The sequence below is a fragment of the Panthera uncia genome, chromosome F1, assembly GCF_023721935.1.
Source record: "Panthera uncia isolate 11264 chromosome F1, Puncia_PCG_1.0, whole genome shotgun sequence".
Lineage (NCBI taxonomy): Eukaryota > Metazoa > Chordata > Mammalia > Carnivora > Felidae > Panthera > Panthera uncia.
The window spans coordinates 43,723,910-43,749,750 of record NC_064813.1 but is presented as its reverse complement, the minus strand read 5'-3'; the positions used below and the strand labels follow the sequence as shown (position 1 = coordinate 43,749,750).

The 25,841-nt window shown below is 35.0% G+C and overlaps 1 protein-coding gene and 1 long non-coding RNA gene across 3 annotated transcripts in view; one reads left to right on the top strand and one right to left on the bottom strand.

Annotated features, from left to right (window-relative positions):
* Positions 1 to 25,841, bottom strand: part of KCNT2 (potassium sodium-activated channel subfamily T member 2) — a 359,762-nt gene that overhangs the window by 209,044 nt on the left and 124,877 nt on the right. For both annotated transcript variants that reach the window (XM_049634538.1, XM_049634537.1), the window contains exons 6-8: positions 22,284 to 22,358; positions 20,670 to 20,753; positions 16,947 to 17,041 (exon numbers count right to left, since the gene is read on the bottom strand). In XM_049634538.1, the coding sequence (XP_049490495.1) occupies positions 16,947 to 17,041; positions 20,670 to 20,753; positions 22,284 to 22,358 (254 nt within the window). The remainder of the gene's footprint in view (positions 1 to 16,946; positions 17,042 to 20,669; positions 20,754 to 22,283; positions 22,359 to 25,841) is intronic.
* The window catches only part of LOC125925495 (uncharacterized), a 36,127-nt gene continuing 26,519 nt past the window's right edge, over positions 16,234 to 25,841 (top strand). The window contains exons 1-2 of the long non-coding RNA XR_007458844.1: positions 16,234 to 16,429; positions 23,396 to 23,465. This is a non-coding gene — a long non-coding RNA (uncharacterized LOC125925495). The remainder of the gene's footprint in view (positions 16,430 to 23,395; positions 23,466 to 25,841) is intronic.

Here is a 25,841-nt window from a genome sequence, read left to right as displayed (position 1 = left end):
CAGGTTCTTTGAGGTGCTCATTTGTAACCTCCAACGTAAAGAGGGAAAGTGGAGGCATCAGACCCTACTCCCCAACAACCTTGTGACCAAACATTAAACAGAGAGAGCAAGTCATAAAGCAAATTCTGCCACCTAAAACAATCATTCCTGTTCTGTAAGATCAAAGAGGTTTCTGTTCTTTCTGTGCATAACAACAAATACACTGAAAGAAAGGTTCATACCAACAAAAAATGTGAAAATATACTAAGGGCAGGTTCAGCTAATAGGCTGGTGGAATCAGACAACAGAATCCTCTGTTAAGTGGGAACACTCTTGAAAGGGTCTCAAGACCCACATGACCACTCCCTGCAAGGTTAGGCTTGGTTATTCATATGATCCAATTATGCAAGAGCAGATAAGACCAAACAATACTTTCTTGCCAACTATACACCTTGGAAAATATTTTTAATTCCACTTTTGTTCATATATAAGGATTCTGATATTAATGTTTGAACTGATGACAGCCTGGGAGTGGGTTCCTCACTAGAGTCCTTCACATGCTTATTACTATCTCTTAATTGTTATACACAATATATCACACTACACTGAAATATTTATGGGATTACAGAAAATATAGCTAAAATATATAATTTATTCCTAGTGGAAAAGTATAAAATAAAATTAAAAAGCCAAGGTCTGATCAATGAGAAAATACATCATTTAGTGAAATGTTATAGAAGAGGATGAGGACATAAAAAGAGTGTGTATATCTGCATATGTGTGTGTGCATGCATTTATGCAGTATGTATATATGGGCCTCACATGCCCACAGACATGCTCATAACCTCCATGTGCATTTAAATGATTCTTCATGTAAATTGTTAATGTTTAATATTGGAATATTGGAAATTAACTTACACTGGCTTTCTGAGTTCTACCGTGACATTAGAGATCCTTTCTAAACCTGTCTCTACTTCATTCCCAGAAACAGAATAATAGAAAAAGGTCAATAGTTCCAAGAATCATATTCCTTTTTCCTCCTTTTTTAAGATTTAATTTTCAAAAACAAGCCAAAAAATCACAATATCTATTTTGCTTTCCTTTTTATTTGCACTTCGTCCTACCCATTAGTTTACTTAAAATAAAAGGTATTCTTGGGGCGCCTGGGTGGCTCAGTCAGTTAAGCGGCCGACTTCAGCTCAGGTCATGATCTCGCAGTCCGTGAGTTCGAGCCCTGCGTCGGGCTCTGTGCTGACAGATCAGAGCCTGGAGCCTGTTTCAGATTCTGTGTCTCCCTCTCTCTGACCCTCCCCTGTTCATGCTCTGTCTCTCTCTGTCTCAAAAATAAATAAACGTTAAAAATAAAATAAATAAAATAAAATAAAATAAAATAAAATAAAATAAAATAAAATAAAATAAAAGGTATTCTCAACAGGAAAGGCTTCATAATCAGGTCATGAACAGTCCAATATAACTTCTACTAGTTGCAAAGAAAAATTCTGCATTAAAAAAACCAACTGTGAGCACATTCCTTTAGGGCAATATGGCTAAAGGAGAGCCTTTAGAGTAAGACAAATAAGGGCAGATGAGGCCAGTGAAGTGGGCAGGGACAAATTATAAATCACTTTATATACAACACCATGGATTTTACATTATCCTGAAGACACAAATGAAAAACTTTAGGCAAGAGAATGAATGATGTGATCAAATGGAGTAGTGTTGAGCTCATTAATAAAAGTCTACTGATACCCTGAGTGGTTACTCCTGCTCCAAGCAGCAACTATATTTACACTAGACTCTTAGTCTCCAGACTGACAAAGCACTTTAAGACACTACCGATGCAAATCATCCAAGTGAAGTTAGAGTTGTGAACAGAGAAATAATGGATGTAAAAAAGCTACAAAATTCAGTCCTCAAGCACTTTCTAAGTTGTGAGCTCTTGCCTCTCTGCCATTCACTCTTTTTTTCCTTGAACTTTTTTACCTGATTCAGTTCTTAAAAGTGAAGTACCTAGCCATTAAATTATTAGCTTTACACACCATTAATTTCCATTACGCATTTAAACATATGTACCTACTTAGAGTTCATAAAAATAAAATATGTATATATCCAAATCTCTCCAGGAAAGGTTTGAGGCTTAGTATTATATTTCACATTATTTTTTTTTACTTTTCAAGAAATTAGTAAGATAAACAGTGTAGGAGCCAAGTTGGGCCACTTGGTATATGTAGTACTTTGAGCTAAAGACAACTGAGACCTTACAGTCTCAAGAGAAATTTTTGCCCCTCCCTTAACTGCACAAAAAATCTACATTGGGGCTCTTTCCCAAAATAAGTGTTTACCAGAAATAAGTTTTATCTGAAAATCGCATCTATGGCAAGGCAAACATTCGTTTACCATATATTCACTTTTTTTTATTTTCCTGTGAATTGCATTCTCTCCCTTTGAAGTTCCAGACCTCTTCCCACTCCTTCTTATTTCAGGATAACATATATACCTCATTTTTCCTGACTGCCTTTGGAACTTCCATGTCTATGTGGATTCCCTGTACGTACTAAATTAAATTTGATTTTCTCCTGCTAATCTCTATTATGTCAATTTGATTCTTACTTCAGCTACAAGAACCTAGAATAAGACAGAACATTATTTTTTTTTTAATTTTTTTTAATGTTTATTTATTTTTGAGACAGAGAGACACAGAGCATGAATGGGGGAGGGTCAGAGACACAGAATCCGAAGGGGGAGACACAGAATCCGAAGCAGGCTCCAGGCTCCAAGCTGTCAGCACAGAGCCCCACGCAGGGCTCGAACCCACAGCCCATGAAATCATGACCTGAGCCGAAGTCGGACGCTCAACCAACTGAGCCACCCAGGCGCCCCGAAGACAGAACATTCTTGACCCCAACAACACTTATTTATATATCCTTGCTCATGTGAAATGTGAGCACCAAATAAATATCAACTAATTTAAGCTGATTTACACTCATTTAACATGTTCCCACAGGGATGTATTGCTAGTTGCTACCACATAACAAAACTAATCCCTAATATTCTCTCTCTGGTCAACAGTTTCTGGAAATTAAATAAGGCACAAAATAAAGCTTTATCTCATTCTATCTGAAATAGTCCAAATTTAACCAGTCACTAAAAATAAAACAGAACATAGAGCTTCCCATGTTACTTCACACTGTAAGGAATGGGAATTACTCTCAGAGCAAAAGTGACTCTTATTTTTATATAATAATTTATTTGAACCCAGCTTTTAAAATGTAATACTAATCTGTCATGAAAAGTTTGCAATAATGATAGCACGTTTACTTTTAAAGTATTTAATCACTGCTTAAAATCAGTTGGAAAATTTCCTCTTTCTAAGAGATGGCTAAGTAAACATATGCCTGCTTCATACTCTACTCACACTCTATTTCATTGAGTGTAATATTTAGATAATTCTGTAATAAACAAATATAACCATATGTGAGTAAGAACACTCTGCTTCATACTCTACTCACAGTCTATTTCATAGAGTATAATATCCAGATAATTCTGTAATAAACAAATATAACCATATGTGAATAAGAACACTCTTGAGAAGTATCTGATTGATTCTTTTGCACGCTCAGCTAACATTTCCATTGATGGTGCATTTAATTGTTCATAAGATGAGGTCAAATACACCAGTTATCTGTGTAAAATGGTCTCCTAGGTAAATAATTATCCTTTTTTTTCCACTGGAAATTACAACTGCTTTCCTGATCAATGATATTTGTTCAAAGAACAGTTTTGGAAGGACAAGACACATTCTGAACTAAAGAAATCTACTGGAAAACATGACTTGTGTGGACATTTACCTAATACACATTTTGCTCCCATGGCTTCCGTTAAAAAAAAATCTGCTAAGAACATTACCATATCAAGTTATTTATACTTAAAGAAATTAAACTGGAAATTAAAATTGCAATTAAGGTACCACCATTCAAGGAAATCTTTGATTCTGTATTTTTTACATCAGAAAAAAATTAACTAAGCAATACGATAGCATTTTTTAATTCAATGTACGCAATCAATACACTATTTCCTTTATTTTTTTTTACACATCATGAGACTCATTTAGCTCAAAATTTCATTTAACAGAGTATCCCAATAGCACTTATCTTTATTCTTAGCAATTACAAATATGAAACACTAAGCCAATAAGCAGGAAACCATTACTATTTTTGCATTTAAATTTTTTAATAAGAAATAACATTTATTGTGTCTCTATACTTACATATAATGTCTATCACTCTGCCTATAGAATGAGATTCTTGAGTTTTTCAGGAAGTGGGAGAGGAGGATATTGATTACATTGAGAAATTTGTGTGATTTCTTCCTTCCCATAAAGAGAGCTAAATACAATTACATTTCTCCATCTACCTCAGCTGCCTTCAAACTTACTATCAGATTTATACTTCATTCTTATTATGTTGATGTGTTGTTTCTTCTCCTATTATGAAGACCCAATTTCATGTCTGCTTTTAAAACTACCTCAAGCCTTTTGTTGAAATTTATACAATAGTTTTCTCTCTCTATTTGACAAAATTACTAAATTAAAGCTGAAAGACTATCCGTTAAAGTCACACGCAAGAAGGTGACGCAGCCAAGATATCTTTTTACCTAAGGTCCCTCCAGGAACTTGTATACACACATATGTCCCTGTGAGAAATAAAGCCTAAGAAGAACAATTTTTTCTCTAAACTACAAATCTTTCCTCTAAATTATGGCAATAAAAAATACATTATGTTTAAATAGTATTTTATAGTTTACAAAATACTTTTATATAAATTATCTTGATCTTGGTGGTCATTCAGCACTGAATCTTGTTTGAATTAACAATTATAAAATAGAAAGATTTAGTAAAAGGCAAACAAACCAAAATATCTTGGGGAGAAAAGTTAAAGCATTTGGGGGATATTTTAGGCTTGAAAAAATAGATGACTGGGTGCTTAATTGTCAATACAAAAGATAATTGTAAAGCAGGGTATTAAAAGTGGTTTTCACCTTGCAGCAGACACACCAGAGGGGACAAATTCATATGAAAGTCAAATGATATATTTAGAACATCTTAAAATCAATTTGTTAGCAAACCAAGATCTTAAAAAGAAATACTAAAAACTTATATAGAGAGATATGGCTCAATGGACAGGAACTAAAAAAGAGTATTAAATACCAAATGAACAGGATTACTAGGGGTAGTCAGAAATATTCTGTATAGGGCTACTGGGTGGCCCAATTGGTTGAGCATCTGACTACTGATTTCGGCTCAGGTCATGATCCCAGGGTCAGGGTCTTGGGTCACGCTCTGTACTGAGCATGTAACTATTTGAGATTCTCTCTCTCCCTCCCCCTGCACCTCTTCCCTATATTCACTGACTCTCTCTCTCTCTCTTTCTCTCTCTCTCCCTCTCTCTGCCCCTTTCCCCCGCTTGTGTACTCTCTCACTCTCAAATGAATGAATGAATGAATGAATGAATAAATAAATAAATAAATAATAAAACTTTAAAAAAGAAATATTCTATATAACCTCTGCATAGCTTTGGTGCTAGTTAATATAACCATGGAGCAGGAGATACACCAGCTTAAGCAATGAATCTAGAGAAAGGAGATGATGCTAAAATGAGTCTCTCAACACTCTGAATCAAAATATTTTAAAATACATTGGCAATGATTATGGGCAAGAAAGAAAGCAAATCATAACACAATGAAATAATCTGACGCATTTACTAATAAGAAATTGTGAGGAGAACAACAATGATATACGATCCCAAATATAAGGATTCTAAAAGTCAGTTGAAATGCAAAAGTGTCTAAGCAATTTAAGGAGTTAGGTAAAAGAAGAGGAATTAATAAGAAGGGAAAGACAGGATGAAAAAATAAGGAGGAATTTAAAAGAGAAAAAAATAGAGAGTTTGTGGCGGTTTAAAAGGATGTATGAATTCTGCACAGATTTGACGGCTCGCTGGTAAGAAAATGCTTTTATTATAATGAGAATGTACTATAAAAGCTCTGACGTTGACTGCGGTTAAAAATAGGCAACCATCTGGGTTGAATGGTATAGGAAGGGCTATGTTTGGAGAAGTGAAAATAAAAAGAATTCTTGGCTCTATTTTAGAGATATGATTCTTTATTAAAATCTTCTGCTACAATTACACTCTTATCAAGTTCCCTCTGCATTTCCACTAGTTTTTACTTTTATGTTAACTACCAAATAGACAAGTGGCTATTTGATACCTAACTAAGGTTTCTAAAAGGCAGCCCAGCTATGATGGACTCTTTATTTCTCATCCTCTTTATGTTGCCTTCCAGGTTGCCTCACCCTCATACACGGCACTATCATTCAGTCAGTTCCCAAAATGCAAATCTCAAAATCATCCTTCAATTTTTCTTTCTCTCACACCTTACATCCAGTTTGTCATCAAAACTGTATCACTTCTGTTTTTTAAAAATTTACTGCAGTAAGAACACTTAACATGAGCTCTACCCTCTGCATGAAAGGGATAAGCATACAGTCAGTGATATGAAGGTATAATCGTGGGGTCATAATATGAACCCAGAACTATATAGTTCCAATTTACGATTTTTACCATTTATACCACAGAGCAAGCACATCTTAAATGAAGACAGTCACAGAGTTGTAGAGAACTCGGTTGTCACTGGGTGTGACAACAGTTGTCATTGAAGTGGAAATTGAAGTCCATACTATGTGGCAGAAAATAGGATAACTGTGTGATGAACCACCGTGTATGCACATGGTAAATGAAAAAGTTTAAGCACAAGTTGAAACAGACTGGAGAATCTTTTTAATTGATTATAAAGCTATTGCTTTTTTGTCAAGGTTGCTCACACATCATTCTTAAGGAGCCAGCAGGTAACATGACTCCATATACAGCTTGTCCTGACCCAGAGGAGAATGCACTCACTGATCGCTTGAGAGCTCCAGGTAATTCATGGCCTTGAAGTGCACCATTCACAGCAATGACCATGGACCTCGGCTCTTAGCACAGATAAGCATTCAAGTAAGATGTGACCCTGGACACTTGGATGGTTTATGGAGTTGTTCATGACCAAGCTCCCAAGGCAGATATGGTAAGAGCTAAACAGATGTAGTAGGAGACTCACTACCTTATCTCAGTACCAACCTGCAACTGGGTCATGCCTACCTTAATGCAGCATCGTATATAATTTTGTTAATGAATGTCTTCTTCATAAAAAAGGCAATATTCAAAACTAGAAAAATATGATAGGCACTGACAAATTATACTAGATAAAAATTCATGTCAAATATTAAAAGAATGTAAATGAATTAAATACAGTTAATTTAAAAGCTTCAATGTTAGCTTAAGGGTTTGGGGGAGTTTTTTTTAGAAAAAAAGTTTATTTTTCTAAACGTTTCATAAAGAATGCTGGATTTAAGAGTTTACTGGAGGCCTGCTTCCCACAAAACATTCTAAAGTGTTATCTTTGACACAGATCCATACAAAATAATTTCAGTGTTATGCAATTCTAAAAGAAAATCTGAACATTTAATTAGGATTTAAAATACAGATTCTCATGTTATCCTATTTAAAATGACTGAAAAATCATACTTGATTTGCTTACTTAATTAGACCCTATATATAATAACAAAGGGATCTTAATTACTAATCACTTGTAATTAGTGCTCTTCAAAATTTGTCTTTGAAGGGGCACCTTCAAAGGCTTGGGTTAGTTGAGCGACAGACACTTGGTTTCAGCTCAGGTCGTTGATCTCAGGGTTCGTGAGTTAGATGGTTTGTGAGTTTGAGCCCTGCATCCGGCTCTGCTGAGTGGAGCCTGCTTGAGATTCTCTCTCCCTCTCTCTCTGCCCCTCCCCTGCTCTTTTTCTCTCTCCGCCCTCCCTCCCTTCCTCAAAAAATACATAAACATTTTTTAAAACTTTATTTAAAATTTGCCTTTTGAAATGTTAACTATACATTTGGTTATGTAGCAGTCCCCTCTTATCTGTGGTTTTGCTTTCTGGGGTTTCAGCTACCTACGGTGGGGGCAGATGATCCTGTCATAACGTCAGGTCAACAATAGCCTAATGTTACATCACAATGCCTATGCCACTCGCCCTACTTCATTTCATCACATAGACATTTTATCATCCCACATCATCACAAGAAGAAGGGAGAGTAGAGTACAATCAGATATTTTGAGACAGACCACATTCACATAACTTCTACTACAATATATTGTTATAATTATTCTTTTCATTATTAGTTATTGTTAATCTTTACTATGCCTAATTTATAAATTAAGCTTGATCATAAGCATGTGTATGTAGGAAAAAAAAAATATATATATATAGGGTTCAGTACTTCCCACAGTTCTAGGAATCCACTGGGATCTTGGAGTGTATCTCCTGTGTATTAGCAGGGGACTACTTACTACACAAGCTTTCAAGCTTTGGCAAGTTTTATAAGGAAAACATTAAGTTGAATGAAAGGAAATACTGAGACTGTTAACTTTGTCACCACCTGGTAAATGTCAATTTGTACAATAAAATATTGTCAGAGAAAAAAAGTCATGTGGCAGAAATAAATAACCTTAAATATCTGTGCACTCCCTATGAATCCTATTGCTGTGCACAGTTACTGGAAAAATTTAATTAGCAATGGCATTCTGTGCTAAAAGCATCTAACACTTTGATTTCATGCTTATAGTTCAGACATTAGTATTCAAATCAGCCCACGACTTGCACTTTGGTATTTATTGAATGAATACCAATTAAATTGTTCCAAATAATCATTTTCATTTCCTGCAGGGTATCAGCCAAAAACCTAATATTCCCATGGAATTTAAGATATCTGAGCTGTACGGATTTTTACATTTTCTAGGGAGAAATGTTGTTTTTAAGGTAATAATAAATCTAGTTTTTCTATTGTTTCAAGAAAGTTCTTATGCTCCTGGGCATTGTCCTTGTGTCTATGCAAAAATAAGATTACCGAATCACTCCATAAACCATTAATCTGAGGTCAACATATACTGCGATTTAGTAATTCATGAAAAGTGACCATACCTCACCCTATACCCTAATGCCCACAATTGCATATTCTTTGTTTCAAAATAAATGAATGTGAACACTTTTTGGGAGAAGATCAGGATTTAGATCACATGGGAGAAGCAAAAGTGCGATGGAACCAAAAAAACCCAAAGAAAGAAATAAAAGAGGAAACAAAAATCCCGAAAGATGATGCGGGGAAAAAAACGGCATGATGGCGCATGTATTGCAATGCTCTCTAGTATTTAATCAATTTGTTTCTGAGCTCAATATAGGAGGTGGTATTTTCAGTAATTTTATTAAATAATTTTGCTCTCACAAATTTTAAAGTTGAAGGAAGAAAAACTCTCAAGACGTAAATTCAGAAATTATATGGAGACAAAATTAACAGCCAAAGTCTGATTTATCTGAAAGTCTTATTTATGAGGTGTGTATATGCAATTTATAAAAATTATTTCAAAGAGTATTTCTTTTTAATTAAATTTGTAGACATTTTACTACCCAGTTATATCTCCTTGGCAGAAATAAAACACTCCTAGAATATCTTCATAGATTACACTTGTTAGATTTTTTTTTTAATTTTTTTTTAACGTTTATTTATTTTTTTGAGACAGAGAGAGACAGAGCATGAACAGGGGAGGGTCAGAGAGAGGGAGACACAGAATCTGAAACAGGCTCCAGGCTCTGAGCGGTCAGCACAGTGCCCGATGTGGGGCTCAAACTCACGGACCGCGAGATCATGACCTGAGCCGAAGTCGGCCGCTTAACCAACTGAGCCACCCAGGTGCCCCGACACTTGTTAGATTTTAATTCCTTCCGTGACCTCACAGCAAAGTTAATTGTTAAAAGAAGGTATTTAAAGGAACCTCTCCAAATATATGGTTTCAACATACTTAGCTTACAATATATTTAAGTACCTCCAATTGATAAGATACTGTTTTGGAATTTTGGCCCCTGAATGTTACTGTCTATCTACTGCAAACGTCTGTTAAGCATCTTGTATTTTCCAACCACAGAGACGCTGGGCATAAAATGGTAAGAAAGGGAAACTGACTCTGTTCTTATATACCATGAAAATCTACCAAGAAACACTGATAATTAAAGAAGCATTCAACATTTAACATTTTTTTCCAACTCTGAGAAGCACAAAGTTTACGCATCTCCCATTATTCAGACAGCCTTCAGGAAAAGTTCAAGGCAGGGCTTCAATTTAAAAATTGAGACTCAAAGAAGAAGTAGGAGAAAAAGATGGGGAATCTGGATATTTAAAAAACTTAATATGAGAATCACTTTACTAAAGGAAGGAAATCAATCACATAAATCATATTGAATGTGATCTTTACATTTGGCATTTGTGCTAAATTTTGTTGTCACTTTTTACATTCCTTAATTTTTGCTACAGTTTGAAGGATACATGTTCATTATGAAGACTGACACCATAGCAGAAAGTATATGGAAGACAGTAAAAACATGATGCATAATTCTTATATCCATATACAATCACTTGAATATATTCCCATCTCTACAGATACATAGAAATACAGAAAGGGAGATGGATGAACAGATAAATGAAAGTAATTTAAACAGATTATAGTCATGTATATGATGTGTTTTTATCTAAATGTATTTTACTTATGTTTGCTAAAGTTAAAAAAGAAAAAAAAGATTAGAAACTTGTTGAATTTGAGGCAACTAATTATTCACACAAAAGAGACAGCAATAGCTAAAATATTCTTCTGTCCTTAATCAAAAATATCTAAAAATTAAGAGTTTGTCATCTTTTTCTAAATTTTTTACGTTTATTTATTTTTGAGGGAGAGAGAGAGAGAGAGAGAGACAGAGCATGGGGACGGGGGCGAGGGGGGGGGGGGAGGTGCAGAGAGAAGGAAACACAGAATCCAAAGCAGGCTCCAGGCTCTGAGCTGTCACCACAGAGCCCGACACGGGGCTCAAACTCACGGACTGCAAAATCAAAACACCTGGGCCGAAATCAGATGCTCAACCAACTGAACCACCCAGGCGCCCCAAGAGTTCGTCATCTTAATGTCTTACTAAAGTATAATGCTACTTCAAACAGTGATTTAAAAATTAACAATAATAGGGGCGCCTGGGTGGCTCAGTCGGTTGAGCGCCGACTTCGGCTCAGGTCACGATCTTGCGGTCCATGAGTTCGAGCCCCACATTGGGCCCCTGTGCTGACAGCTCAGAGCCCGAAGCCTGTTTCAGATTCTGTGTCTCCCTCTCTCTGACCCTCCCCCATTCATGCTCTGTCTCTCTGTCTCAAAAATAAATAAACGTTAAAAAAACATTTTTTTTAAATTAACAATAGAAATGGGAAAATTAACATAATTCTCTTTGATTTTTTTTTAGGTTATTTTTTTATTTGTGACTTCTAGAATATCAAAGAAATAATACTACAGTGGTTAAGTATGTGGGCTCTGGCACAAATTTGCCTAGGTCTAGATCTGAGCTCTGCTTGTTACTACTTGTGGACCTAAGATAATCTAAGGTTCATCATTTTATTTGACCTTTCTGTGCCTCTGTTTCTTATCTGTAACATGAGAATTACTGTGGCATGGCCACTTTGGTTTTCAATCACTCCTTCACCCCACCTTCTAATTGAAAACCACCCTTGGCCAGGTACCTATGCCATAAAAATTAAAACTCGTGTCTCTGCCTCTGCCTGGGTAAGCCTTCAACTGCACTTCTGATGAAACTCAGTGTGAAAATAGGGTTTCCCAGAGAAACATCCAAGGTGTTGCTACTTCATATTCCACAGATTCTCATAAGCTATATTTTTTTCCTTTTCCTTTATCCTTTTTTGTCTTATTTCTGTAGTACTTCCTTAATAATATGTAGGTAGCAAACTTTCTAAGTTCTTGTATGCCTGAAAATAACTATACATTACCCTCATAACTCAATGATGGTCTAAATCCTAATTGCCTAACATCTGGCTACCCACTTAGGCAAAATTTAGTTGGAACAAAAAGGCTTCTATATGTTCTAGTGTAATACAAACCTGGGGGCTGTTAGTCAGATCCTCAGACAAATGCACTTTCTGTCATTCACTTGTAATGAAGCAAAACAAATCTGACCAAACAAAACTAGTAACCAAATATCACAGTGGTGATAACACCATTAGAACATGGGTTTTTTTTTTAATTTTTTTTTTAACGTTTATTTATTTTTGAGACAGAGACACAGCATGAACGGGGGAGGGGCAGAGAGAGAGGGAGACACAGAATCGGAAGCAAGCTCCAGGCTCTGAGCCATCAGCCCAGAGCCCGACCTGGGGCTCGAACTCGCGGACCGAGAGATCGTGACCTGAGCTGAAGTAGGACGCTTAACCGACTGAGCCACCCAGGCGCCCCGAGAACATGGTTTAATACTTTCTCCAAACTTCAGTACTTATTTTCTGACTGTGCACTTCCCACGTGGCTATTTACCTTAAGAGTTAAATCAGTAAACAGAATTCAAGAACTTCAGCATCGAGCATTAAAATAAGTATTAAAGATTCACAAGAATATCACAAATACTTTTTTAATTTAAATTCTAGTCAGTTAACATATATGGTAAAATTGGTTTCAGGTAGAATTTAGTGATTCACTCATCACTTATATATAATATTCAGTGCTGACTTAAGTAAGCATGTTAATAATTTTAACTAGGTCACATTTTTAAACAATAAATGGATTTATTTTCTCCTGAAGTAAGACTGAGGATGTATACTGAATTGTTTTCATTGGACTAAAACATGAAACATCCATTAACATAATACAGCTCTTTATGCTACAGCTCTATGAAAGAATATAAAAATATCCAAACATACATATTCAAATAAAAAACTGAAGTTTGAAACAAAGTAGGTGCAAAATAAATCTACTAGTGTAAAATTAGAAATGCCAAATGCATTATAAATTAGAGTTCTTATCATTGGTTAGATTATGTTGATAATTAGGCTAAAGTCATGCGCTTAATTCCCGATGCACCAGTTTCCTCTGCTTTGTTACAGAGACACAGGCTGAATCACAATCCCCAGCTGTCTTGGAAGTGTGCGTTATTGATCAAGAGGGGTACACAGCAGACGTGGGGAAAGATTAGTCCAATTCCATTACAATGACAGGAAAAACAATTCTGAGCACATTCCCTACAGACAGTGGGTCAGCTGCTTAATTTTATTTCAGTTTGGCATGTGTCTCTTGTAGACAGATGCTTAATGATAGTTCTTTGTAATGTTAATATGATGAAGAGAAGATACATTTTTAAAACTATACATATAGCAGCTTCCCCAAACAGGTAATTTTAAAGATTGTGAGATTCATGAACAACACAGCCAGTTCACCAACTATTAGCTGTTGAATCTTTAGGGGCTTAAATTTATGTATTAAAAATTGTGATTTTGGAAAAACACTGACAGTCTTGCTCTATGACATAATGTAACAGCAACTGATTAAGACTAATCTCACCAAAATGTAAAAAAAAAAACAAAAAACATTATATACATAGATAATATATATGTGTGTGTATACACACACACACTCGTATTTGTAAAGTATAAAGTATTAAATGTACCCTGAAAGAGGGAGATGCTACCACTACTTTTAATTTAGTGAAGCTAACTAGAGGAAACAGATATTAGAAATATGTAGAAAGTACAGAAAGTCTGAATACATTATAATGGAGGAAAATATTCTCTCATATTTCCTAATAAATATATATTTTAGGCATCATGTTAAGTCTTATATTATTATTAATACGTTACGATGCTTATATATTTTAGAACAAATTAGTTTTTGTGCACTCACAAAATTCAATCATCGTATATAAAGAGGACATTTGAAGTAGAAAAAAAAATGAAATTTTGGAGTGTTCACACCAAATGCCACATCCTCGGATAAACATTGTATGACATACCTAATTTGTCCTCATTTAAAAAAAGCACAACAAAAATCTTACAGGGTGATTAATATCACCCTCATTTAATAATGTGGCATATAAAGGGGCGCCTGGGTGGCTCAGTCAGTTGGGCGTCCAATTTCGGCTCAGGTCATGATCTCATGGTCTGTGAGTTGGAGCCCCGCATAGGGCTCTGTGCCGACAGCTCAGAGCCTGGAGCCTGCTTCGGATTCTGTGTCTCCCTCTCTCTCTGCCCCTCCCCCGCTCATGCTCTGTCTCTCTCTGTCAAAAATAAATAAACGTTAAAAAATTTTTTTAAATAAATAATGTGGCATAAAAGGCTGGGTAAATTAAGTAAATTGCCCATGGGCTCCAAACAAACATAGCAGAGTTTTAAACAAAGGATGCACATATGGACTTGTATGACTTATCAGGGCCAGAGATGGCTTATTGTTCCACAGTATCCAGTTTTGCTTTTCCATGATAGCACAACAGTCAGCTGGTATACTGTTTCCCACCGTGACCAGATTTGTGGAGACTCCCTTTCATCTGTGTATGAATATATGACCAAATTCTTGCCTAAACTATGCATGCAATTTCCAAGTTGTTCCTTCTCTTCCTCCTTCCTACAGGCTGGAGTTAGAATATAGGCAAGACTAGAGTAGTCATCTTGAGCCATGAAATGGAAACCATGTTTTGGTAATGGTAGAAAACAAGTTACAAGAAAATTTAGTCTCCAGCAGTATTAAGCTAATGTAACCTTCTTAGAAAGACTACTTAAACATTTCTTTCTTTTTTTCTTTCTTTTGGGTGGGAGGGAGGGGCAGAGGGAGGGAGAGGGAGAGAGAGAGGGGGAAAGAGAGAGACACAGAGAGACAGAGAGACAGAATCTTAAACAGGCTCCACATAGACTCAGGGCTTGATCTCACAACTGTCAGATCACGACCTGAGCCAAAATCAAGAGCCAGATGCTGAACCAAATGAGCCACCCAGGCATCTGGACAGACTACTTAAACATTTCTATTTGCTTAAGTTGCTGAATCTTTGTGTATATTCATATTTTATAGTGTGTGTGGTGTAACTTTGTTACAACAGCTTGTGTGTTATAACTAATATAACATTGTTTATATTTTTCTTGTACATAACTGCACTTTTGATGGTGAATTCGTACAAGGTTTATTCTACCTTACTATGATGGTCATGATTTATGATGACATTTTGCCTGTACGGCTAGAGGAGGACACACAAAGAAACCAAACTTCAGTTTCCCCATTCTAGATTTTACAATTTAGAAACATGTTAATATAAATGTATGAACATACAAGTGATTAAAAACAATGACATTGCACATTGATAATGTACGTGTGATTAAAAACAATAGTACACAAGATCAACACCAACAAAAGCAACTCTAACTTCAAACAAAATAAAAAGTGAAACAAATGACTTAAATGAGAAATAAACTGCATAACAGCAATTTCATATACATCATGAAAACCCTCTATCTAGCACTGCTGCATTCCTTGGTGTGAGAAAGTGGCTAGGTGCTTCTTTTGAAAATAAAAACTACTCAAGAAATAGACATATAGGCAGAAAGTAAGAGCAAATAGAGAGCCCACTATGCATGATTCACTGTGATAAGGATGCTTCCAAAACAAAAGTACTGAACTGTTACCATATAAAAATAATTTATCCTTTTTTAGCATTAATATTTCAATTACTTCTTTACTCACTTTAACAGACTCTAATAATATTTTTTAAATCACTCTACTTTCTTCAATTTTTCAGCATTTGAAATATGAACATGTACATAAGTAAAAAAAAAATCTAATTTGTCCTATTTTTCCTTAGGTCAAACAAACAAAACAAAAAAACCCTCTTAAACTATTTATATGATGTCATTATCTTAAAATTAAGAATTTTTAGTGACTTTAGAGGGAAATCATTACTCTTAATATTTCATATTTATGCAGGTAGGTGTTTACGAGGTGAACAATAAAAACAATTTGTGAACAGTAAAAAAGGTTTAAATGATAAGATAGCTTTGTGTCAAGTTTAGAGAGATAGTTTGTATCTACAGACATTAAGTCTCTTAAAATATGTTTATTTTTTAAGATATAAAGTATGCAATAAAACATTTTAAATCCAGTTAATAGAGATAGGCACTGCAAACTACTGACACAAAGTATTACTATGCCTATATATCTCAACCTATGTTTACCCACGTACACCTATAGCTCTATTTATATCTGATTCATTGTACTAGCACATGAAGGCATTCTTCTTATTTTGTACTTCCTAATTAGCTTTTTCTCTTTCTGAATAGGTCAAATCCTGGACAGAGCACCATTACACATAATATTTAAGACTCCTGTAACTGATATATTATTCTACCTCATTTTTTGATTTTCACATTTTTTCCCTCCACTTAAGGATCTACATGAGTCCATATGTGCAGCGCACCATTTCCCACTGGATTACTTTACAATCATCAAGGTGAGACTTTCCAGAAAAAGAAATACCTGTTTTCTATAACAAAGCAAAGAACCAGGTCTTGCATTGCACTGGCAGGACATCTGCCCTTGCTTTCTGCCTGACTGCGTACTGAAACATCACGGAGAGAAGGCACAGGCAGAGACAGTGATGGGTAATGACAGTTTTCTCAACAGTGTTTCTGCTTTGAAGATTGTAAGAAAGATAAGGGCACCTCCAAGTCAGCAGTTTGAAAGAAAATTTCTTGTTTGACAACTACGGCATGCAGTGCAAATTCTTGTGATTTGGTTGTTTACAGCATTTGAGAAAATGTCAAAGTTGCAGTAAATATCAATACCAAATGATAGACGTGCTTTCTTGGTTTTTCTGTAAGGCTGAAGGAGAGATTTCACTTTTAATTCTGTAGGTGATCCTTTACATTTGTAGGGAATATCTATTTTAGCCAACTCATTTCAAATGATATATAATATTTAAAAACTATAATTAAATGAAACAATAAAAATGATATGTATAATCTTACCAAGTGAAGATAAGGCATAGTAATGTAGATATTAAAATCAAAACTTGATTAAACATTGCAGACTGGGTACGCTGTATGGCTCTGTGCAGATCATTCTAAAATAAAACCAAAAAAAAGCATATTTTAATTTTGAAAATACTAAATATCCATGAGTTTCACTACATTTATTACTATGTATTATACTTTAGCTATCTTGTGCACACTTGATACATAAACTTTAAATGGATATAGCAACATATCTTCATTTTTGCCTAGGTCTAAATGTAACTTACCTTAGCATTCATATGACAAACATAATACTATGGGGGACCACCAAAGCACCAAATTTCAGTTACTTGCCTTACCAACATCTACAGAGATGTTGCACTGACTCCCACAGCCCTCCATGATAAGCACGATCTCTTATGGAAAATTCTAACTTTAAAAGATCAGAAAACAATATATTCAATTTAGGGGAAAGCAGTAAGTAGGTCAAGCTACAATCACATCTCATTCTCTGAATCACAAAAAATAACATGAAATATGCCATGCAATCTATCATAAAAATCAAAGGCTAAATAGCCAATGAACAAAATTTTTTAAGTTTAACTTCATTAATATAAAGTTGAATTCAAGATATGCTTTTTAATCTTTCCATTTGAAAGACATTAAAGAATATATACCCAGTGTTGTTTAAGATACAAAATATGAGCACTCACATATGATACTGCCTATGTACTTTGTGATAAAATGTCTTGAAGGTGATTTAGTAACATAGGTCACAGCCCTGTCCTTTTTATTTCATACATTCATTCATTAATTTAGTGAGTATTTATTCAATCACATAATTTCTAAAAATTGACCACATGAAAATAATCAGAGATAAAAATCAATATTAACATATGTTCACCTTTATTACAAAATTATAATACTTATATGAAATAACAAATGTTCATTACTATTAAAGTAACTAAAATATGCAATACAAAATGATTAACTGATCAAAACTATGTAACAGATTTAGATGCAGCCATTAAAAACGATTTAAAAAGGGGGTGCCTGGGTGGCTCAGTTGGTGTCCAACCAAAGTGTCCAACTTCGGCTCAGGTCATGATCTCACCGTTTGTGAGTTCAAGCTACGCATTGGGCTCTGTACTGATAGCTCATTAGCCTGGAGTCTGCTTCAGATTCTGTGTCTCCTTCTCTCTCTGCCCCTCCCACCCTCATGCTCTCTCTCTCTCAAAACTTAATAAACATTAAAAACGTTTTTTTAATGATTTGAAAAAAGTATTTAGTGATATAGGAAATTGGGCACTATAAAAACAAAATTCAAGGGGCGCCTGGGTGACTCAGTCAGTTAAGCATCCAACTTCAGCTCTGGTCATGATCTCACAGTTCGTGAGTTAGAGCCCTTCATCAGGCTCTATGCTAACAGCTCAGGAGCTGAGCCTGCTTTGGATTCTGTGTCTCCTTCTCTCTCTGTCCCTGCCCTGCTCATGCTCTGTCTCTGTCTCAAAAATAAACATTAAAATTTTTTTTTAATTCAAATTATAAAATTGAACATATAATTTCATATATGATAGGTATGCATGTTTTTCATAGAAAATATTAGGAGGATATAAAGTCTGATAGATTTATAGGTTTTCATAATTTACTTTATAGTTTTCTGTTCATCTCAAAAATTTTATAATAAACTTTTAACCATCTTAAAGTCAGTATTGCTTGAAATAAATCAATTCACCAATATAAAATCTCAACAAGACATTACTTTATCTTCTTCTACCACATATTTAACCAAAACTGTTATGAAAACAAAAAAAATAAGTTGGTTACAATTTTACCTCTCATTCCTTACTTTCTTTTTGACAGAGGGTTAATGAGCAGAAAAACTAAAAATGTAGCAGTGAAAGGAGAAGCAAAATATAGAAATACAGTGGAAAATGAATCCTAATTTAATATTACAAAGCACTACTTTTGCTCTCAATGATTGACTAATGATTCCTCCCGTGGTTAGGTTATTTTTTTTTCCACCAACTAATAACACAAATTAGTAAAATGAGATTTATTTTTTCATGGTGTATTTTTTTCATTAACAATTTGGGCAAAATATATTTAGTGAAAAAATGTTTTTTGGGTTTTTTTTTTGGGGGGGGACAGATAAGACAGCCCAATGTTTATTCAAACCACTTCACAGGCCACATTCCCCTACTGTTTGCTCATGTATTTTCATGAGACTCCAGTTGTTACTCAATGTTTGGAAACATTCATTTGGTTGAGAATACTTAAATGTTATTCCAAATATTCCTTTGGCTAAAACTTCATGTTCATTTCTTTTTAAAAAAACATTTAAAATAAAACAAGTCTGCTTCAGAACGAATTTAATTTCAATGAAGCAAAATTAACAATATTGAGCCCTGACTATGTTTGTGCCAGATACAATATTTTATACATATATACACACACACATATATATGTTTATACATATATGTAATTTTATTTAATTCTCATTGCAAGTCTGTAATGTAAGTACTTTTGTTCTGTTTTGAAGATGAAGAAAGTTAAATCATTAGCTATCATATCAGAGTGCTTGGCACATAGTAGACTCATATTAGCATTTATAGAATTGATGACTAAAGAGAAAATGTCTCACGGCTCACTTATATTGAAGCCTATAGTAAACACATTTTGCTCATAGTTATAAATCAGTCCCTCCACACAGGGTCAGCCTTCAGCAAAATCCAACCGTGGCACAACTCTTGAGTTCTGAATCTCTTACTTCTCCTTCTCTTTCTCCCTTCTAATATCCCACTCACAACCCAACCCAACAAAATCTAAAAGGATGACTTTAAGTGAAGGGTTTCCAGCTTCAATACAGAACCTCACAAAATCTCACATATTTTTATGGAATGTGAGAAAACCTACAGCTAAGAACAGTCTGACATCTGGGGCTCCTGGGTGACTCAGGCAGTTAAGCTTCTGACTCTTGATTTCTGCTCAGATTATGATCTCATGGTTCATGAGATTGAGCCCCGCATCAGGCTCTGTGCTATAGGGCAGAGCCTACTTGGGATTCTCTCTCTCCTTCTCTCTCTGGCCCTCCCCTGCTCATCCTCTCTCTCTCTCTCAAAAAATAAATAAACATTAAAAAAAAAAGAGCAGTTTGACATCACCTCCTAAATCCTTAAAACAAGGACTCCCATTATATATCAACAGATTGCCTAGGAAGGTTATTCCTCTTCACAAGATTGGTTAATTTGTTGTCCAAATAGCAGGTAGCTTTGGTTTGGTGATATTTAGAAAATCTGAATGATTTTTGTTTACCAGTTCAAAGGGCCTTACAAAGGCAGTGACTTGGCAATATGGGCATTTAAAAAGTTGTCATCCTGAATTAGGATACAAGCAAACTTAGGGTCTATTAGCTTCAATGTTAATACAACATATCACTTCCATTATTTGAAAGTATTTTACCAAAACTTTTCCATTTTCATAAACATTTAAATGAAACTATTACTAAAATACTAAATTAATTTAAAAGAAGTTTAAAAATAAGACATTTAGAAATTTAGTTATACCTGAATAAATCACAATAGTATGAGTTTCTACTATAGGGAGGAAGAGTGTGGAAGTACAAGACTAAGACTTCAAATCATCTTCTCTCTCTGTTTAGTCTGAGCATCAAAAGGATTTAAGAAATAATGGAGGGTTGAAAATAGTTTTGTATTTGCACTTCACTGTCATACTTACAATCATATTTTCCAAGGCATGTTTGGCAAGCCAACAGTTTAGAAAGACTGGGACAAACAGATTCCTTAAGGAGGGCCAGAAGATCTGAAAAACAAACCAGAGCTAAACTTTTATCTCAAAGCAAAAATCATAGCCAGAAAATTGAAAATAAATGTAAAACAGGAAAAAAGTGATTAAAGGACATATAATTTTTTAAATGTGACAAATACTTTAAACTCATGAATGAAATGCGAGGAGAAGATATGATCTTTGCATTTATCATCTAAGTCTTTCTTATGGAAAACTTCTTTGGGAATTATTGTAGAAGCAGAAAGGAAATAATAAGCTCCCACTGAATACCAGCTACAACTATGGTAATTCTACCATTAAATCTTTCAGTGTGACAGTTTACAACAGACATCTCCTCTCTCTTCCCTACCACTTGAGGGGGAAAGTAGGAGTAAGAAGAGAAGGTTTCCTTTTGCTCAACATTACCACTTACTCTCTTCAGATTCAAACATTTTAAGTGACATTGGGAACCATATTCAATTGGATTATAGTTAGGTAGCCTGTCATTTAATCTCATTCCGGTTGTTCCTCTAGATAAATCACTAAAAGTAAAATAATTATCAGAAGTAAGCAACTGCTTTAGATAATATTTTCTTACTTTCATAATTTTCCAAATAAAACTCAAATAAAGTGTTGCAAAGCATATTCCCAACAGACATTATCATAACTCTATGAAATGGAGATTGAAACCTAATTTTGCAATGGGAAAGTGCTGGTTACGTGTTTATGGGGCTGCAACTGAGCAGGATCTTCATAGAATTGGTACTCCACTGTATTTTGGTAAAGAAGCAAAAATTGCTAGCTGTCTGGCTATTGGCAACTTTCTTATTAACAAGAGAATTGAACATAGTAAAATAATTGTGTTTAAGCTAGAAATAAATATGTTCTCAGTATGAGAAACTTTTATAAATGTTTGATATCTTTTTTTTAATCTGAGTATAGTTGACCCACAATGTTACATGACTTTCAGGTGTACAACTTAGTGATTTGACAAGTTTATACATTAAGCTATGTTCACCATTAAGTATAGCTATCATCTGTCCTGTTGTATCACTATTGCAGTATCATTGATTGCATTTCTTATACTGTGCTTTTTATTCCCATGATTTATTTATTCTATAATTGGAAGCCTGTATCCCACTCCCCTTCAAGCAATTTGCCCAGACCACCCCCCCACCCTTGCCAGCAAGCATCAGTTCTCTATATTTACAGGTCTCATTCTGCTTTTTGTTAGTTTCTTTTTTTTTAAGTCCATAATACACACAAGAAGTGGAATGATTAATTTCTACTCTGTCTAGATAATACCCACACCTGTTTAAATGGCACATCTAGAGCATATATGTCTAAAAAGTGTTTTATTTTGCTATTGCACTAAATCTCATTAGTTTTCATTTAATTTCACAATCCAGTTATCCAACTGATTTTACTACTTAATTTTAATACCATGATTCTAACCAAAGCCCAAAATCATTTATTGGAACTAATATATTATATATTAGTATTTAGATTTAAAGACTTAAGTCCAATAACAAAATTATTTATTTTAAAGATGCTTTTAGGACTTACTGAGATAATGAAGGGAACTGCATTAATTATTTCCAAGATGAAGGGTATTCGTAAAATCTGTTCCCAGATGTTTCCCTTCCAAGAAAGAATAAATAAAAATGAAAGTCAATTATACTGAATCCCATTAAAGGGGAAAAAGACAGCACTCAGAATTTCTCTAGCAAGGATGCTTACATTAACAGAATACCAAATCATTTTATAAAGATATAGCAATAACTTTTAAAGAGTATTTTTCTAAGTGTAATTGCACTCTCTCAATTTTGTGGTAAGTTTAAGAAATAAAGCAAACATTTATAGTAATTCTTGAATATTGTACACAACACATTTTGATCATACACTATTTCATGGAAGAAAGGTTACTAGTAAAAATAAAACAAATATCAAAGAACCTACAGAATCAGTAAAAAGTGATTCAATCTTAATGTTTTTACTATGTGAATTATATTCACAAACTGTAAAGCATATTAAATAGTCTATAAACACATACACTTGTTAATGTTTATTGGTATTAACAATGGTTTTATATCGATAAAATGTAAAAAGAAGGGCTTTTTCAATCATCTAGATTCTAATCTCCCGACACACATAGTACAACGATATTAATAAAAATTGGCAACATAATTTGTGGGGCCTAGTGCACAATGAAAATTCAGGATCTCTTATTCACAATCTATTAACAATTTCCAGAAGGTGACATAAGAGTATTAAAATAAGAGCAGGTCCTTCTAAATCTTTAACACTGTGCAAATGCACATATTAAACACCCATAAAGCTGACTCTGACATAAACAGGTTAATCACTGGCTCTTTCTTAAATGGTGTCCGAATGAAAAACAACTCTGAATGCCCTAAAGCAGCTTATTCTTCTATAAAGAGATCTCCATATTAAAACGCAATTGGAAATCTGGGTTTCTGTAATTTTCAATTATTTTATAACACTGGCTTCAAGATGGGGAGTCTTTCTTAATTATCCTTGAAGTCCCAAAGGCTTAAAACATTAAAGTGACACAAAATACTTCTACATCACAAAGCAAGGTTCTAGGTTGGCTAATGTCCATGTACTCAAATATTAGGTACTAAGTTTTCCTGTATTTCGTTCATTACCATCTCCAGGCTACATAAAAAGCGGTAGAGGGAGCAGGTGGAAGAAATGGGAGCAATGAGAAGCCCTCCATACAGAGAGGTAAGTGGTGCTTTGGAGCTTCTCTCATTACTTCAAGCTAAGTGAGAAGGGCTCAAGAGAGCCACTTAAAGAGCCTGACTCACACATAGAAACTGTATTTGGCTAATGCCTAAAACATCTAAACATGAAGAGAAAACAGTGCAACAAGAAAGAGGGCTGAAATGAGAGCAAGTCACAATTTTGCCAATTCTAAAACAAAGGTACTTGTTTTCTGGGAACGAGATATAGGCTCTAAAGAATAAAACATATGGCCATTTTAAAGGAGTTTATACTCGGGAAGACTATACTTGCATGGGAAGTGAGACCTCAACAGATGGCGACCTGAGGCGTTTAGTCCAGCCAGAGGCACTGAGGCATCCAAGGCCTTCAGCCAAAGGCCTGAGGAAGACCACAAAAGCCCTACTTGTATCTGCCATGCAGGACAACCCAACATCAGACTACACTTGTGTCAGTCAGGCACCTGCATCCCAGAAGCTGACTTCACCCCACTCCCTGTGCCTCCTCAGCCCTGGTGGGACCAGAATCAGCAGCCTCAAATAAGAGAGGAAGTGAAAACAGCAGACGGCCTCCACGATGATTCCCTGTCCCACACAGGTCTGAGCCAAGGACTAGATAAAGCCTTAACGTGGATGAGAATTTTAATGTTTATGTAAATTGGCCATAACTTCTTAAATACTAAAACAAATCTGCCTTGTGATTGAAGAGACTAGAAAAGCTCTGAGATCTGTCTGAGATATCATCTGATCAGCATGGATCAGGAGGATGTGAGGATTTCAAAAAGTATAGGAAAACTAGAGGCCTTTCTTACTTGCAATAAGTCAGACATATTTAATAAACCAGTTATAACTGATCTTAATTATGTCACGATTGTGTGTGTGTGTGTGTGTGTGTGTGTGTGTGCGTGCATAGGTTAATATCACCATTTCATTCATCAGTCTTTTACATGGCTCAGTTTCCAGAATGCTAAACATTTGGCTTATTCTGTCCTTGGTGTATTTTTACTACTGATTGTATACCTCTCTTTGGTGTTAATGATTGTTCACGGGGAAAGGGAATGATGTAATCAACAAAAGAAAGAGTCTGAAAATAGTTACCACTGGTGATATGGAAAGCTATGTCTATTAAGGCACAGCAGGATTATATCAGTTCTCATAGCTGTGAGACACTCTTTGGAAAAACTTGGTTCATAGTAAATAAAAAACCTTTTTCTTGTAAAAAGTCATTTCTTTTTTTAAATGTTCATTTATTTCTGAGAGAGAAAGAGAGAGACAGAGAGCATGCTCACGCATGAGTGGGGGGAGGGGCAGAGAGTGAGGGAGACAGAGGACTGCACCAACAGCACAGAGCTCAATGTGCGGCTCAAACTCAGGAACCACGAGATCATGACGTGAGCCGAAGTCAGATGCTTAACCGACTGAGCCACCCAGGTGCCCCAGCAAAAATCTTTTCTATCTCTGATGGTTTGCTTCATTTCCATTTGTAATACTTCAATTTTATTTTATGATTTTTTTCCTCAATTAAAAAAACTCTCATAACTGGTATCTGACTTAATTAATTTCCGATTTATCTTCTATATTAAAGGCAAAGTATTCATTCTAAAATGGCATTGCCAACATAGTAACAACCAAACTACTCCTTATATTATATGAAAGTTCATAATCTGGAACTTAAATCTGATTACTGGTCTGGTTCGAACCTACTATACTCCTATTTCCATCTTGAATTCAACCACAGATTCATCCACACTGAACTTTATACAATTCTCTGAACATGGTAGGATATTTCATAATTTTATAACTTTGCTCATACTTCTCCCTCTGCTTGGAATGCCGTACTCTCCATGCCTTTACCACTACTCTCCTGACAAGAGTTTGTAACATTTTATACAACTATTTGTTTCTATGCCTGTTAGGGCTCATGTTAATGAATAAATTATACTCCCAAATATTTTATAAATGTTCTTCCCCCTCTTGGTATATTGTGTTATTTTTTTTAATGTGTATTTACTTTTGAGAGAGAGGGAAAGAGATAGAGAGCTAGCACAGAGAGTGTGCACACTAGAGGATGGGGTGGGGACAGAGAGAGCGGGGGACAGAGGATCCAAAGTGGGTTTTGCGCTGGCAGCAGAGAGCCCAACGTGGGCTCAAACTCACAAACCAGGAGATCATGACCTGAACTATAGTCAGACACTTAATTGAGTGAGCCTCCCAGGTGCCCCTGTGTTATATTTTCAACTTAAGTATTTGTATTTCTTTCTATTGGATACAAATGGAAATGCTTGAAAGGATTTTATTATTTGAAGCCTACCTGAATATAGTTATACATTAGTTGTTTAACTTGTAACCACAGAGTTCCAATGGAAAATTTCTGCAGGAA